General features: G+C 37.2%; 3 protein-coding genes and 1 long non-coding RNA gene across 8 annotated transcripts; 2 read left to right on the forward strand and 2 right to left on the reverse strand.

Annotated features, from left to right (window-relative positions):
• Nucleotides 1-280: 280 nt before the first annotated feature.
• LOC140787235 (uncharacterized) lies at nt 281-5,442 on the reverse strand. The gene is made up of 4 exons (XR_012108784.1): nt 5,320-5,442; nt 2,460-2,576; nt 1,157-1,657; nt 281-997 (listed from the first exon to the last, which is right to left on the reverse strand). It is a non-coding gene; the product is annotated as an uncharacterized lncRNA (long non-coding RNA).
• Nucleotides 604-4,628, forward strand: LOC140787230 (low affinity sulfate transporter 3-like). 5 transcript variants are annotated; one of them, XR_012108783.1, is made up of 12 exons: nt 604-909; nt 1,004-1,052; nt 1,174-1,381; nt 1,468-1,642; nt 1,965-2,030; nt 2,113-2,343; nt 2,467-2,593; nt 3,113-3,407; nt 3,684-3,877; nt 3,990-4,069; nt 4,147-4,223; nt 4,321-4,628. XR_012108783.1 is itself a non-coding variant. In XM_073136040.1 (12 exons), exons 1-12 carry the CDS (start codon nt 604-606, stop codon nt 4,471-4,473), a joined length of 1,953 nt encoding a protein of 650 aa, XP_072992141.1. In that variant the 3' UTR covers nt 4,474-4,628. The 5 variants fall into 5 exon arrangements, 4 of the variants coding, with proteins under 4 accessions (XP_072992141.1, XP_072992142.1, XP_072992143.1 ...); XM_073136040.1 differs by having other exon boundaries at nt 3,121-3,407; XM_073136041.1 differs by having other exon boundaries at nt 3,121-3,407; nt 4,147-4,197.
• Nucleotides 5,443-5,541: 99 nt separating the features above from the next.
• On the forward strand, nt 5,542-7,707 carry LOC140787233 (uncharacterized). Its single transcript, XM_073136046.1, has 3 exons — nt 5,542-5,702; nt 6,344-6,488; nt 7,372-7,707. Exons 1-2 carry the CDS (start codon nt 5,598-5,600, stop codon nt 6,476-6,478), a joined length of 240 nt encoding a protein of 79 aa, XP_072992147.1. The 5' UTR covers nt 5,542-5,597; the 3' UTR covers nt 6,479-6,488; nt 7,372-7,707.
• A 350-nt stretch (nt 7,708-8,057) lies between these two features.
• Nucleotides 8,058-9,337, reverse strand: LOC140787232 (heavy metal-associated isoprenylated plant protein 23-like). Its single transcript, XM_073136045.1, has 3 exons — nt 9,143-9,337; nt 8,735-9,030; nt 8,058-8,661 (listed from the first exon to the last, which is right to left on the reverse strand). The coding sequence occupies exons 2-3, from the start codon at nt 8,883-8,885 to the stop codon at nt 8,363-8,365; spliced, it is 450 nt and encodes a 149-aa protein (XP_072992146.1). The 5' UTR covers nt 8,886-9,030; nt 9,143-9,337; the 3' UTR covers nt 8,058-8,362.
• Between the last annotated feature and the right edge of the window lie 3,331 nt (nt 9,338-12,668).

Raw genomic sequence — 12,668 nt, forward strand, 5'->3', positions numbered from 1 at the left:
GCCCGTTAAGAATCCACAACTGGGCTAATGGAAGTGGGATATTTGGGCCTCCTTCTGGGCTGTTCTTTACCAGCAGGTGAATATAAATATATAATAATTTCTTTTGAGCATAAAGAAATCTTTGTAATTTGGGTAAATTTCAGATTTGTGTAACTTAGAATTGATATCTTAAACAATAATATGGATGAAAAATGAAGACCAGCAAAAGATTATATGGATGTAATTAAGGAAAGAGGAGAAAAAAAAAATCTCTTATCAGAAAATATAGAACATGATTGGATCATGAGGAACTGCTGTTCTTGTTATAGACTAGTCGACGTCAAAGTTGAAATATTCAAAGCAACTTCATCCCACAGGACAGTAGAAAATCCGTGATCAGATGGCAACACCATTGTCTGCTTCTGTTAAAGCAACAAATGATGCTCCTATAATAATAAGACATTCAAGATTCGACATTCCTCGAGTAGATCATGTGACCAAGATTGCGTATCTCCTATATCTCTCAACTACTTTATTTATTCATATATGCAATGACAGCAACGCAATCTCAATGGATATCCTTACAGCTCTTTAAAAGAGTTCTCCTGCACACTTGAAGGAGTCATGGAGTCTTTCACAATTGAGCCCACTCACATATCAGAGAATGTTGTCCAAGAATCAAGTAGACCCAATACAGCTAATTTAGTGCTCAATGTTCCAGAGCCGCCTTCTATACGGGAGAAGCTCTCATTGTCGATAAAAGAAGCGATTCTTCCTCGAGGAAACAAGTCTTTCTCACTGCTCAGATGGACCATATCAGCACTGCGAGGTCTGTTTCCAGTGCTTCAATGGGGAAGGCAGTATGACTTTAAGTCATTTAGGGGAGACTTGATGGCTGGTGTAACTCTTGCAAGCCTTGGCATTCCACAGGTAATTCATTACATGAGCTGCATATATAGATTGTCTGAGCAGTCTACACATCCATATTTCTCATGCTCTTATGGATACCTGATATTTTCTGCAGAGCATTGGATATGCTAATTTAGCTAAACTTGATCCCCAGTATGGTCTTTGTAAGTTGGCTTTGCCTTCATATCATGTCTAGAATTATTTTTTTTAACTTCCACAGCATCAAACAAACATAACTAGAGATACTTTAGATGATGATGATGATTACCTCATTGGTCCTAGCAGATACAAGTGTTGTACCACCTCTCGTCTATGCTGTAATGGGGAGTTCGAGAGAGTTAGCAATCGGTCCAGTTGCTGTTGTATCTCTGCTTCTGTCCTCCATGGTTCAGAAAGTAGTGGACCCAACTGTTGATCCTATTGCCTATACGAAGCTGGTATTTACAGTAACACTTTTTGCCGGCATATTTCAAGCTTCTTTTGGATTGTTCAGGTGGATCCTCTTATCTTCCTTGATAGAGCTTTAGGATTCATTCAGTTGGCAGCTAATTTACTTGATTTCCTTGTTCTTGATTTCAGATTAGGATTCCTCGTGGACTTCCTCTCACATGCTGCAATCGTCGGTTTCATGGCAGGAGCAGCTATTGTGATAGGAACACAGCAGCTGAAAGGACTTCTTGGGATCACTCACTTCACAAACAATACTGATGTGGTTTCTGTCACCAAGTCAGTCTGGCTTGCAGTTCATCAACCTGTAGGTTATGTTAAACTGAAGACAGGAACATGTCTATAAAAAAGACCTTTTATACCAATGTCATCAGAACTGTGAAGCAACTATTACAAGTAAACTTGGATAATTTTTTTAAATTAAACAGTTATGAAGCTTGGTGTGTTTCTTAAGGTTTCTAGTACTCTATAGTTTATATAAACATCAACCAGATCATAGATGAGATAAATCTCTTGTCTGATAAATATTTATCCTAGAACTGTGTGCTTTATGCCATCAGATTATATCTCAAAAACAACTTTCAACTAACACTGTCTAACAAGTATTTCTATGTCTTCTTTGTTGATAGTGGCACCCAAACAATTTTCTCATTGGATGTTCATTCCTGATATTCATTCTTATTGCAAGATTCATGGTAAGAGTAGAAGACTCAAATCTTTCTCAGATTGAATTATCTTTTTATTTAATCTAATGTTATCAAAACATCCTATTATTAGGCCAGGAGGAATAAGAAGCTCTTCTGGTTGACTGCCATTGCCCCTCTTCTCTCTGTTATTCTGTCAACTCTTTTGGTCTTTGTGACAAGAGCTGACAAACATGGTGTTAAGATTATACAGCATGTAAATGGAGGGTTAAATCCAAATTCAGCTAAACAAATACAGCTAACAGGGCCATATTTAGGGGAGTGTGCAAAGATTGGTCTCATTTGTGCAGTCATCGCTCTCACGGTTTATCCTCTCTCCATTAGTTTTTGTTCATAACTCATATCTTGGATGCATTTTTCTTTGATAAAATATCAATATGGAGTACTTTCAACATTTATGAGAAATTTGAAATGACATACATTTCAGGAGGCTATAGCTGTTGGACGATCTTTTGCCTCAATAAAAGGTTATCAACTTGATGGAAACAAGGAAATGATGGCAATGGGCTTCATGAATATTGCTGGATCTATATCCTCCTGCTATGTTGCAACAGGTAAATACGATGTTCAGAAAATGACAGAGTATGAAAATCTAGAAGAAAATTTTGTTGAAATGTGTCAGAATGCTATCTTCAAAGGGTCCACAGATAATACACGCTAACATAGTGTTTATAAATAAATTACAGACTGGAGTTGATAAAAAAAAATTCAATCTTTTACTTCAGAGAAAGTAAAGCCTATCCAGAACAATGTCGGATTATTAGAAGTTCTCATAAAGAATGACCAAAATACATGATTAATAAGATAAATCCAACAAAATTTTGATTGGTCAAGTTAATTTTCTGTCATAAACACACATATATGCCTATGCTTATAAACAAGAAGTATCTGTGCAGAACTAGTAATCAAATTACTCTTACTTATGCAAATCTTTTTCAGAATTGCATATGTTATCAGAAGCTAGATCAGAAATTCATGAATGAATGTCTTACAGTAAACAAACCAAAATAATTCTTCTCATTAAAGTGCAGTTGCACATATCAAATGAATAGCTAATATGTGATACTGTAAAGATCTACAGGCTCCTTTTCTCGAACAGCTGTAAACTTCAGTGCTGGGTGCAAAACAACAGTCTCGAACATTGTCATGTCCATCACAGTGATTATAGCCTTACAGCTGCTCACAAGGTTCTTATACTACACTCCAGTGGCCATCCTTGCATCAATTATTCTCTCTGCCCTTCCTGGACTGATTGATATAAAAGAAGTTTGCAATATATGGCAAGTTGACAAGATGGACTTTCTCGCTTGCTCTGGAGCATTCCTAGGTGTTCTATTTGGATCAGTAGAAATTGGTCTTTTGGCAGCGGTATGATGGTTTGTTGTTATTTCAGTTAAAATGATACATTACTTAGTAGTGCATGACTTTATTTACCCTTCCCTGTAATAACAGAAGTACATATCCAGATGAAATGACTTAGTAGTTGTGATGACATGAAAATTCCCAGTCTTCTCGAGTATAAATTGTCACTATAAGACCCAAATACCTTTAACAATCATCTAATACTCACAGAACAATTCAGAGTTATCAGCCATCTATTGTCTTCTACAAACATTATTGCTTAAACGGCTCGCAATGTTGCAGGTAGTCATCTCCTTTGCCAAGGTCCTTATACTATCGCTATTGCCTCATATAGAAATTCTTGGGAGAATACAAGGGACAGACATTTTCTGCAGCATGAGACAATATCCGGTGGCTTCTGGAACACCATGCTTACTGTTAATCCGCATTGACTCATTCTTCCTTTGTTTCATGAATGCTAATTTCATCAGAGGAAGGTATGGGTAGGCTTAAGAATCCAAATAGAAAAAAATGTGATCAATGATGATTTCTTACTATCCTGAAAATTAATCTTCAAATGTTTATCTTACAGTTACTAATTTGCTGCAGGATCATAAGTTTGATAAAAGAGAAATATGAGACAGCTAAGGCAACAGAGAAAATTCAATCAGTGGTTATTGACATGTCAAGTAGGTTATCTAGCCTATAATATCCTTCTGAATTACTACTAAAGCATCAATTGTCTGATAAATATGTTTGACTGCAGATGTGATGAATATTGACACCTCAGGAATCACAGCACTTGGAGAAATACACGGTGAGTTGGTCTCACTTAGGATACAGGTGAGCCCATCTACCACATAGTTGAATTAAAGTGAAAGAATTTATATCCTCTATGCATTTTGTGGATTCTCTGAAAATCTTGCTCTTATTTCGGCAGCTAGCTATTGCCAATCCTGCATGGGAGGTGATTAACAAGATGAAGTTGGCCAGGATTGTTCACAAGATTGGAGCAACATGGATCTTTCTCACAGTGGGTGAAGCAGTGGAAGCATGTCTAGGAGACAGGAAAGACAATTGCTTTGCTTGTTGAAAATTGAAAGTATCATCTGCTCTTTTTCACTCTCTCTTTTACCCCTTTCAAGTAAAACCATGGAAAAGAACCACTGAATTCACAGAATGTTGCTAAGGTGCTTGTATCAAAGTATCAAACACCTGGGAATAAAAGGTAACAACTTTTGGATGTAACTTTATTTGCAGTTCACTACCCGCTTCAAGACTCAGCTTTTATTATAGAAATTGAGGCGTGAAATGCCTCTGAGATAGAAATTCCCTTGGAACTTTCTACACTAATCTTGTCACTTCATACAAAGTCCAATCTAAATCATTTCACTCAAAATAAGATGGTAAAGCAAGCAAAGAATAACAAAGAGAACCATAAAAGGTGTAAGCTAAATTTACCCTCGGATTCATCTGATGTAGAACTTACCCGACAGATCCATTCAAAGATAAGTATCAGAAGATCCAATTAAATGCCTTCAAAATCTTAAAGGAACAAGAATTTACAAGAGTAGAGTGGTGGAATCGCAATTAGCAAGATGTGAAGATACAACTCTAGAGAGATCAATATCAAGCAGTTCGTATCAATGCAAGATAACGTTTTGATAGCTTTGCCATGGAGATTGCAAGCAATCGCAAAGCGCAAGAGCAAATAAAATAATCTTTGACACAAAAACAGAATGAGATTTTCCATAGTTCGCTTTCTAGGAGAGACGCGTTAGAGCCGGGTAAATCTTTTTACGTATTCAATTACGTAAAATCCACAAAATATACTAGAAAAATCACGTTAGTCTACTCTTATGCAACAAAGTACATAAAATATTGCTATGATTGAAAAAGAACAAATCGCTGGCATCGCATCTGTTGTCCGGAGAATTACCTCAAGAAGAGGATACCAGATGGCAAAGAAGGTGAAGCGCCGGAAGGGAAGACGAAGATATCACAGGAGTTATTTTACAAAGACCCCCCTGCAAATACACTTATACTAGATATATCCACAAACTAACCCCGCATTTTGCTTCTGGTATTATCTGCATAAACCTTGCATAATGTCGGGGTACTTATCAATATAACCAATAATATAAGGGGCTATTTGCAAATACTATTATAGAGTTCCTTCTGAACCCTAGGACGACCTTTCCTCTGTTCCTGGCTGTGATGGGCGCGGAAGAGGAGCAACAGCAGAGGGGAAACGGCGAAGAAGTCGGCTCCCGGCCCACACCTATCTCGGAGGCTCAATTCCTTTCCTGGAAACGCCGAAAGGTTCGACCTTTCAATCTCATTCCTCTTCCTTATTGGATTTGGACTCTTGGGTCTCTTTAGATTGTTTACCTTTGCTGCATAGTTAATTCGTGTTCTATCGCAAGATTTTTTCTTTTCAATGATTCAGTGATGAGTTATAGAAATATAGGTGATGGGTAATGGCCTTCCTTTTCTTTTCAATGATCTCTTGCGGTGTGAAAGTTCTACTTGTTCAATTGTCGGAAGAATTAAGAAGATCTAACATGAACCACCTCGAAATCTTATATATTGTACTATATACAGATTGCATTTATTCTTGCGTTTCTCAATTGTCATATCCCAGAGCTTTAAGATTATCCATGTCCGGATACGCATGACCAATAGAACCCCTATGATCTTTCTTAGTCATTTGCTTGTCCATAGGAGTTTCAAGCTGCCATAGGAAACTTATTTTACCAAGGCAAAGCCTTTGCTCCTTGGCTGTAGCCCTATTCTTAAAACATCTAGTGCTCAATCACCCTATAATGGGTTTCTGTCTTAAGTAAAATCCCCTGTGGTTGTACAGATTAAGTTATGTTTTTTTCCCTTCTTTCACTTAGTTGATCTTGTCTAAATTATGAAATATAGAAGTTTGAGCAAATTATGCTGCATTCTTCCAACAGGATGCTGACACATCAGCAAAAAAGGACGAAGCAGCTCGGAAACGCACGGAAGATATAGCTGCAGGAACAGTGCAAATGAATGGTCGTGAGCTTTTCCTCCATGAACCTTGGGTATTTGATAATTCTCGTTTCTAAGGTTGCTGAGGTGAGTCAGATTGGAGAGAGTTAGCTTTCCTGGCAATTTTTGTGCTTCTGTTATCCTTTTATCTGTCCATTCTTTCTATGAAGTGTGTAAAAGAAGCTAGATCTAATGCAGATAAGTTCCTTCCAATAGTCTCTTGAGAACTTTGAGGAATTCATTTCACTGATGCTGTGCTAGTTTCTTGAGACTGTAACATGCTAGCATTTTGTTCCCAAATGCAACTGGATAAAGGAGCTTTGTCTCCTTAGCTATGAACCCTTGTTTTTCTTGATGAAACCGCGCACGGAAGAGAAAGACATACTAATGCATTCACTTGGTCTCTATGGCATATTCATCGCAAAAATAAGCTCCTTGAGAGTTATTGTTATTGTTCTGGAGTTATGAATTACTGCTTGAAGCAGAGTTGATGCTTTGAGAGGATGGATTAATGAGAAGGAAGAATAGTTAGTCAAGAGATCATGCTAGTTTAGTAATATGAGGAAAGCAAGTTCGTTGTACAATGGAGAAGTCTTACTGAAAAATTGCCTGAAGATATAGTACATGAGGAGCTATGTCATGACCAGATGAATAAATAATCTTAGCATGGATACTGTGAAATTATAATATTTTAATTATTCCTGGATAGGCTATAAAGATCATCTTGGCATGGAGGGCTATTTACCTAGTTACCGCAAGCATGTAGAAGGACTATTACCACATAATAGGCACATCCCCGTGGTTACAGACCTAGAGCATTATTGTCACACAGTGGATGAAGCTTCACAAAGATTCGCAACTGGTTTTCCTTCGTTTACTTTGTCTTTCTGGAAGATGCTAACATAATCTAAGTTATTTCTGCTTAATCTGCTGCTTTGTTTGGTTACTAACCTAGTTCCATGTTCAACAGGACACTAAATACTCAGTGCAAGATGGATGTTTTTCTGGAGATACTTGAGTAACAGACTACGGTTTGCACTTGGCAGGTTATGCAAGCTATAAATGGGAGAAAAGAGCTCAGAAATAAACATGGAAGAAATGAATCAGTCATTTATTTTTTATTTTCGTCCAGTTTTATATGAGACTGTTTCCTATTTACTTGCCTGTTTACCAAACGTAAGCATGGTAGTTTCTGGACGAGACAATCTTTTGTATTGTTATTTATGTTCCTCTTAAGATTTTTATAATACCAAACATCTGAAGGTACAATCTGTGAAGTTAGATATACTTCCCTTTTTCAGTGGTATATATGTTGTGTCCTTTTGTGAAGAGAGATACTCCATTGTGAAGTTTGGGCCGTGCTTGTTTGGCTTTTTGAGCCTTATGGAAGTAGGGACATGTTTGACTAATTCCCTGTAAGAAAATGGGAAGTCCAAACAAAAATAAACAAGCAACATCAGTAATTCCTCAAATACAAATTGAATTTGAATACATTGGGAAAGCCAATGTACTTTTGGTTTGGATTTCTTGTAGCAAGTTAGTTGTACATCCAACCATGTTAACAGGAACTGCAGCTGCTAATGAGTGAAATTGTTGAGAAACATGATATTCCCAGACAACCAAACAAGGTAAATGCAATCTCATCACAAAGGACACTAAATCAAACAGGCAATATATAACTGTACATATATAACAACCTACACCTGAGATTCCAAATAGTTGAACTTACATGGCATCCACACCTTAGATTAAAACTACACCCAGATGTGAAACATTATAGTACATAGGATATGCATATGCTAGACTAGCAACATCAATATGAAGGGGGGGAACAGGCCAAAAAGCTCCTTCCATCTTTTAAAGGCTTCAATATCCATACCTCTTAATTGACAGTACCTTTCCAATACATCAACAGTCTAAGATAAAATATGAACATAGCAAAGATCTTGGCATCTCCTCTCTTACATAATGGAGCAGGCATTTGGGTTTTCATCATTGAACATGTTGGTCATCTGGTCTTCCTGCTTGTTACCTTGGTGTGAGATATTGACAGCCTCCACATTTCTGACATAACCTGGGGGTGCTTTCTTGTCATAGGCTCCTGCAGCATATGGATGGTCGACCAAGTTGTAAGCCACATAAGGCCAGATCTCTGCCTTCTTCCCTGTGGACTTGGCCCTCTTCAAGACTTTGTTTGGCTCCACGAACCCAGTGACTGTTACCTTCTGCTGCTTTCTGTTTATATCCACAGATTGAACTCCTGAGGAGGCCATAAACAAGAATTAGAAACCAACTCTGAGTGCAGAGAATAAGAAAGGAGGAGTAGAGCAAACCTTTCATGGAAGAAAGAGCTTTCTTCACTTTGAGCTCACAGCCGTCACAGTCCATCCTGACCTTGAGCTCCACAGTCTGCAACTGTTTCCTCTTCTTGTGCTTGTGGGAACTGCCCAACAACCCAGAGAAATACTCCAAGGTGCCTCCCATGGTGGAAGAGGATACCTATCAAGAAAGGACTAATGGAGGGAGAAGAATAGAAGGTTTCTATGGGGGCAAACAACTTGCAAACCAGTGAAAGGATATATGGATCTTGGTATGGGGTTAGAGGGCACAGGGGAGCTGTATTTTGTTCCTATGGAAATCACAGAAAGAAGTCTAATTATACCCAAGGTAAAACTCGAACGGGAACAGATATAATAACTAGAACCAGCAACGGAAGAATGATAGGAAATAAGAATTTATACTGATCTCAATGTGGCTTTCCCTTGGAAGCTTCAAACTCGCATGCACTCTGGTGCTTAGGCAGAGAGTTATTGCTACCATTTACTTGCTGTCCTATGCCCTCTTTATATAGGCCTCAAAAAAGCATAAGATATTATTGTGCAAAGACAAAAGAGCAGATAGATAAGGAAGAGAGGCACCGCTGTGGTATAAAACCCAAAAGGAAAGACCCTTGCATGCGACCTATTTTGTTGGCACTCAGGACTATGTACTATTAGATATTTTTCTGCAACAGTGGAGATGAATACGTGAGCTATAAGGAAACTGCTGGCAAAGATTAAAACCTCTCTGGGATCAGCTTGGCCACTCATCTGAGTCCTGGATTGGAGCAAGCCATCAGACAGACAATATAATTGATAGGTTTACAGGTGTCATTTGCCTTGTGGGCTTGTTGCTTCCCATTCACTGTTCCATTGATAGCTGTGTGCTCTGACTCTTCACTCTTCCATTGATGACTAAAAAACTATGCTGCCTTCTGAGTTGTGCTGCAGTTGTTAACCAAATTCTTACAACTAATGCCAGGTAAAAGAAATCTGTGATGCTACCAAAAAGCATTACATGCATCTAGAGAGAAGGCATATTAATAATTCCATCTCACTGATTTTTATTGCAGTTTGCTTTGCACTAAACAGCTCACTCTTCTTCAGATGCATCTGTGAATAGTTTATCTACCAAAGTGTTGTTGAACCAAAACGAAATTTGGACCCATCTGAGAGTTGTCATAATGATTGGGCGGTGCTGCTGAATAAATTTGGGCTGAGTAGTTGGCATATATCCTAGAACCAATTGGGGTGGCTAAGGTTTCAGAAACAGTCACATATGGAATAAAAATTAAAAACAGAATTCACAAGAACTAACCACAGAAATACTTGCTAAAACTTGGCATCAGAGTTGTCATCAAGTATTAAATTGTTCATATTCTAGATTAAAAATATTTATTCAATTTATTTCACACATAAGCTCAGTTATAATTTTATCCTTTATTTAACTTTTTTTAAAAAAATCCTCTTTCTTACCTCTCATCTATTTTCCACCTATTTTGCTAAGTTCTCCATCTATCTATTTTCTCTATCATATTATTCACATGTCATTTCTTACTTAAATCTAATGCATGCCTACAAGTATGTATTACATACCTAAGAATACTTCAATTTAAATTATAAATTAAATTAAAAGTATTTGAAATAATTTTTTTATTTATACTTTAACTCAACTTTATGTCACATAAAAAATAACACTACTATTTCAATTTACAACCAAATATCAAATTATACTATAGATTAAAAATGTTATTTTAAGAATAAATAGTTACTCTAGATTTCTTTTTCCCTTAAATTAACTGACAAATTTTATATAGGATTATAGAACTGATGGTTAAGGTCCACACCCTGTTCATCTTGATTGACGGGAGGATAATTAGATAGAATGACAAGAACAACAGAGAGAGGTCGGCAATGTGAAAGTACAAAATAGTGACAAAGACCTCATACCAAACTTAAGGTAATTAATTGCCAAGTGCCTATCAGACACCAGTACAGAAATGGACCACTAAGGAAAAGTGGAAGGGCCCTATCCATATGCAATAAGCAATTTATACAAGAAAAACTACCAATGTTCTCCAAATAGATATTTTCGCTATTCAAATTAAAGCTAGTTTCTGTTGTTCTGTCTCATGTCATTGTTAGGATTGCCCCTACAACAAAAGAAATTCAATTTGAAATCTATTGGCTGAAGCCACCAATGTTGACATTGTGGTTAACACGAACTTTGTTGCGATATTGGAGAGACAGGAGAAAGAAGGAAGCTTCACTTTTTATAAAGATATGGAGCTTTCTCACTGTGCAGAGAAGGTGGTGGTGGGGATATCTATACCACTCATTTCCATTGAAGAATTATTGCTGCAGAGCAACTCCACAATGTGGGCCTATGCATGCTTCAAAGACAGGGAAAGAAAACAAACCAGGAGCAAAGTGTACAGTAAGGGTAGCAATTCAGATTTGTCACTTGATCAGTGGAAGTGACCTGTACTTTGCCTGTATTTGGATGATTGAGTAAATCAGTAGACAGGTTAGATAAATTAGTGAAGGGCCTAGAAAGTTAGAAACATCAATCTATGACCATTTCTCAGAGGTAAAAAAGAAATATCAATCTATGACCATTTCCCAGAGATGCTTCAGGTGTTCTGCAGCTCAGACAAAAATCATCTTATATGTCTTGACCCTGATCCAGTAAATATGCAGAACAATCAAAATTATGCAGACAAGGTAACAAGCTCAAGAGAAGAGAAGAGAAGAACAAATATATAGATTATTGATAACGCAATTGTAAATAAATCACAAATAACAGGTGTCAATCTTTTCTTACAAAGATTTACAGAATTGAGTTGTTGATTTATTTTTGCATGCTTTGAAAAGTATCCATGAGGAAAAGACGATAGCATCAAGTCGAAGTATGAATGCATAAAGCCTATCTATGTTTCAGCTCTATTTATCAAATGCTTCTTGAGCAAGATGAGCTCATGAAAACTGAGGAGCAATATCACTTGTAAACAGAGAAACTTCCAACCCTTCCCAAGTTTAGAAGGATAAAAGAGACTAGAGGGCGGTGATGAAAATGAGGTGCAGATGTTGAAGGAAAATCAATGCACTGAACTTCATAACTTCAATTCAGCTAATAAAAGATTCAGCTAATATTGATGTTTTTACTAGGCTACAAGAAAACTAGTATAGCTTAGTAGTAATAAAGTACTTCAAACTTGATGTGATATGCTTATTAAGCACACTTTAGAGTAGTCATCTCTCGTATTAATCTAGCATTTACTTGCATTGGAAATTAACGAACAGATGGTTTCAGTAACAAGAGTCTTACAAGGCTAAATCCAGTCTTGAGATACATCATTTCATGCCACAAGGCAGATCCTAAAGAGTGAAAAGCTAGTATTAAGCTTGATTGTAGACTTCATAAATTTTCTTAGCAGCAGCTCTAGTTCCATGCTCTATTGCTCTTACATCATAAGGTCATGTAAGCATGGCTATATTCCTATTCAGATAAAGGGCTACAAAATGAAGCTTTCTATTGTGCCCCTTTGCCAGTATGAGCACAAAATGTAGATTCTCCTAATTGCAATCTCCGTGCCAAAGTAATGTGGGAAAAAGGATCAAGTACTTCAAGAGGCTCACTGCTACCTTCATAAGATCAAGTAGTAAATGATAATAGGAAACATACGTTTTTCATCATTTTTATAGTAGAGAGGGCAACCTGCAAACAGAGATTGGATTTCGACAAGGAAACATTGGGCTGTTTGCTTTCATTGCTACCAACCAGAAATATTTCAATGAGTCAAATACTTCTCTAGAAAATCACAATGAGTGGAAGCACTAGCAAGCTGCTCATAACAATTAGTACCCTTCAACCACAATTGCGAAAACCAAGTTTGCGCATTGTGTCCTCTAGTCAATATCTGCAAACTGGAACACCAATAAGGCATTA

The sequence above is a fragment of the Typha latifolia genome, chromosome 4 (assembly GCF_019914945.1).
Source record: "Typha latifolia isolate L0001 chromosome 4, TyphaL0001v2, whole genome shotgun sequence".
NCBI classification, from domain to species: domain Eukaryota; kingdom Viridiplantae; phylum Streptophyta; class Magnoliopsida; order Poales; family Typhaceae; genus Typha; species Typha latifolia.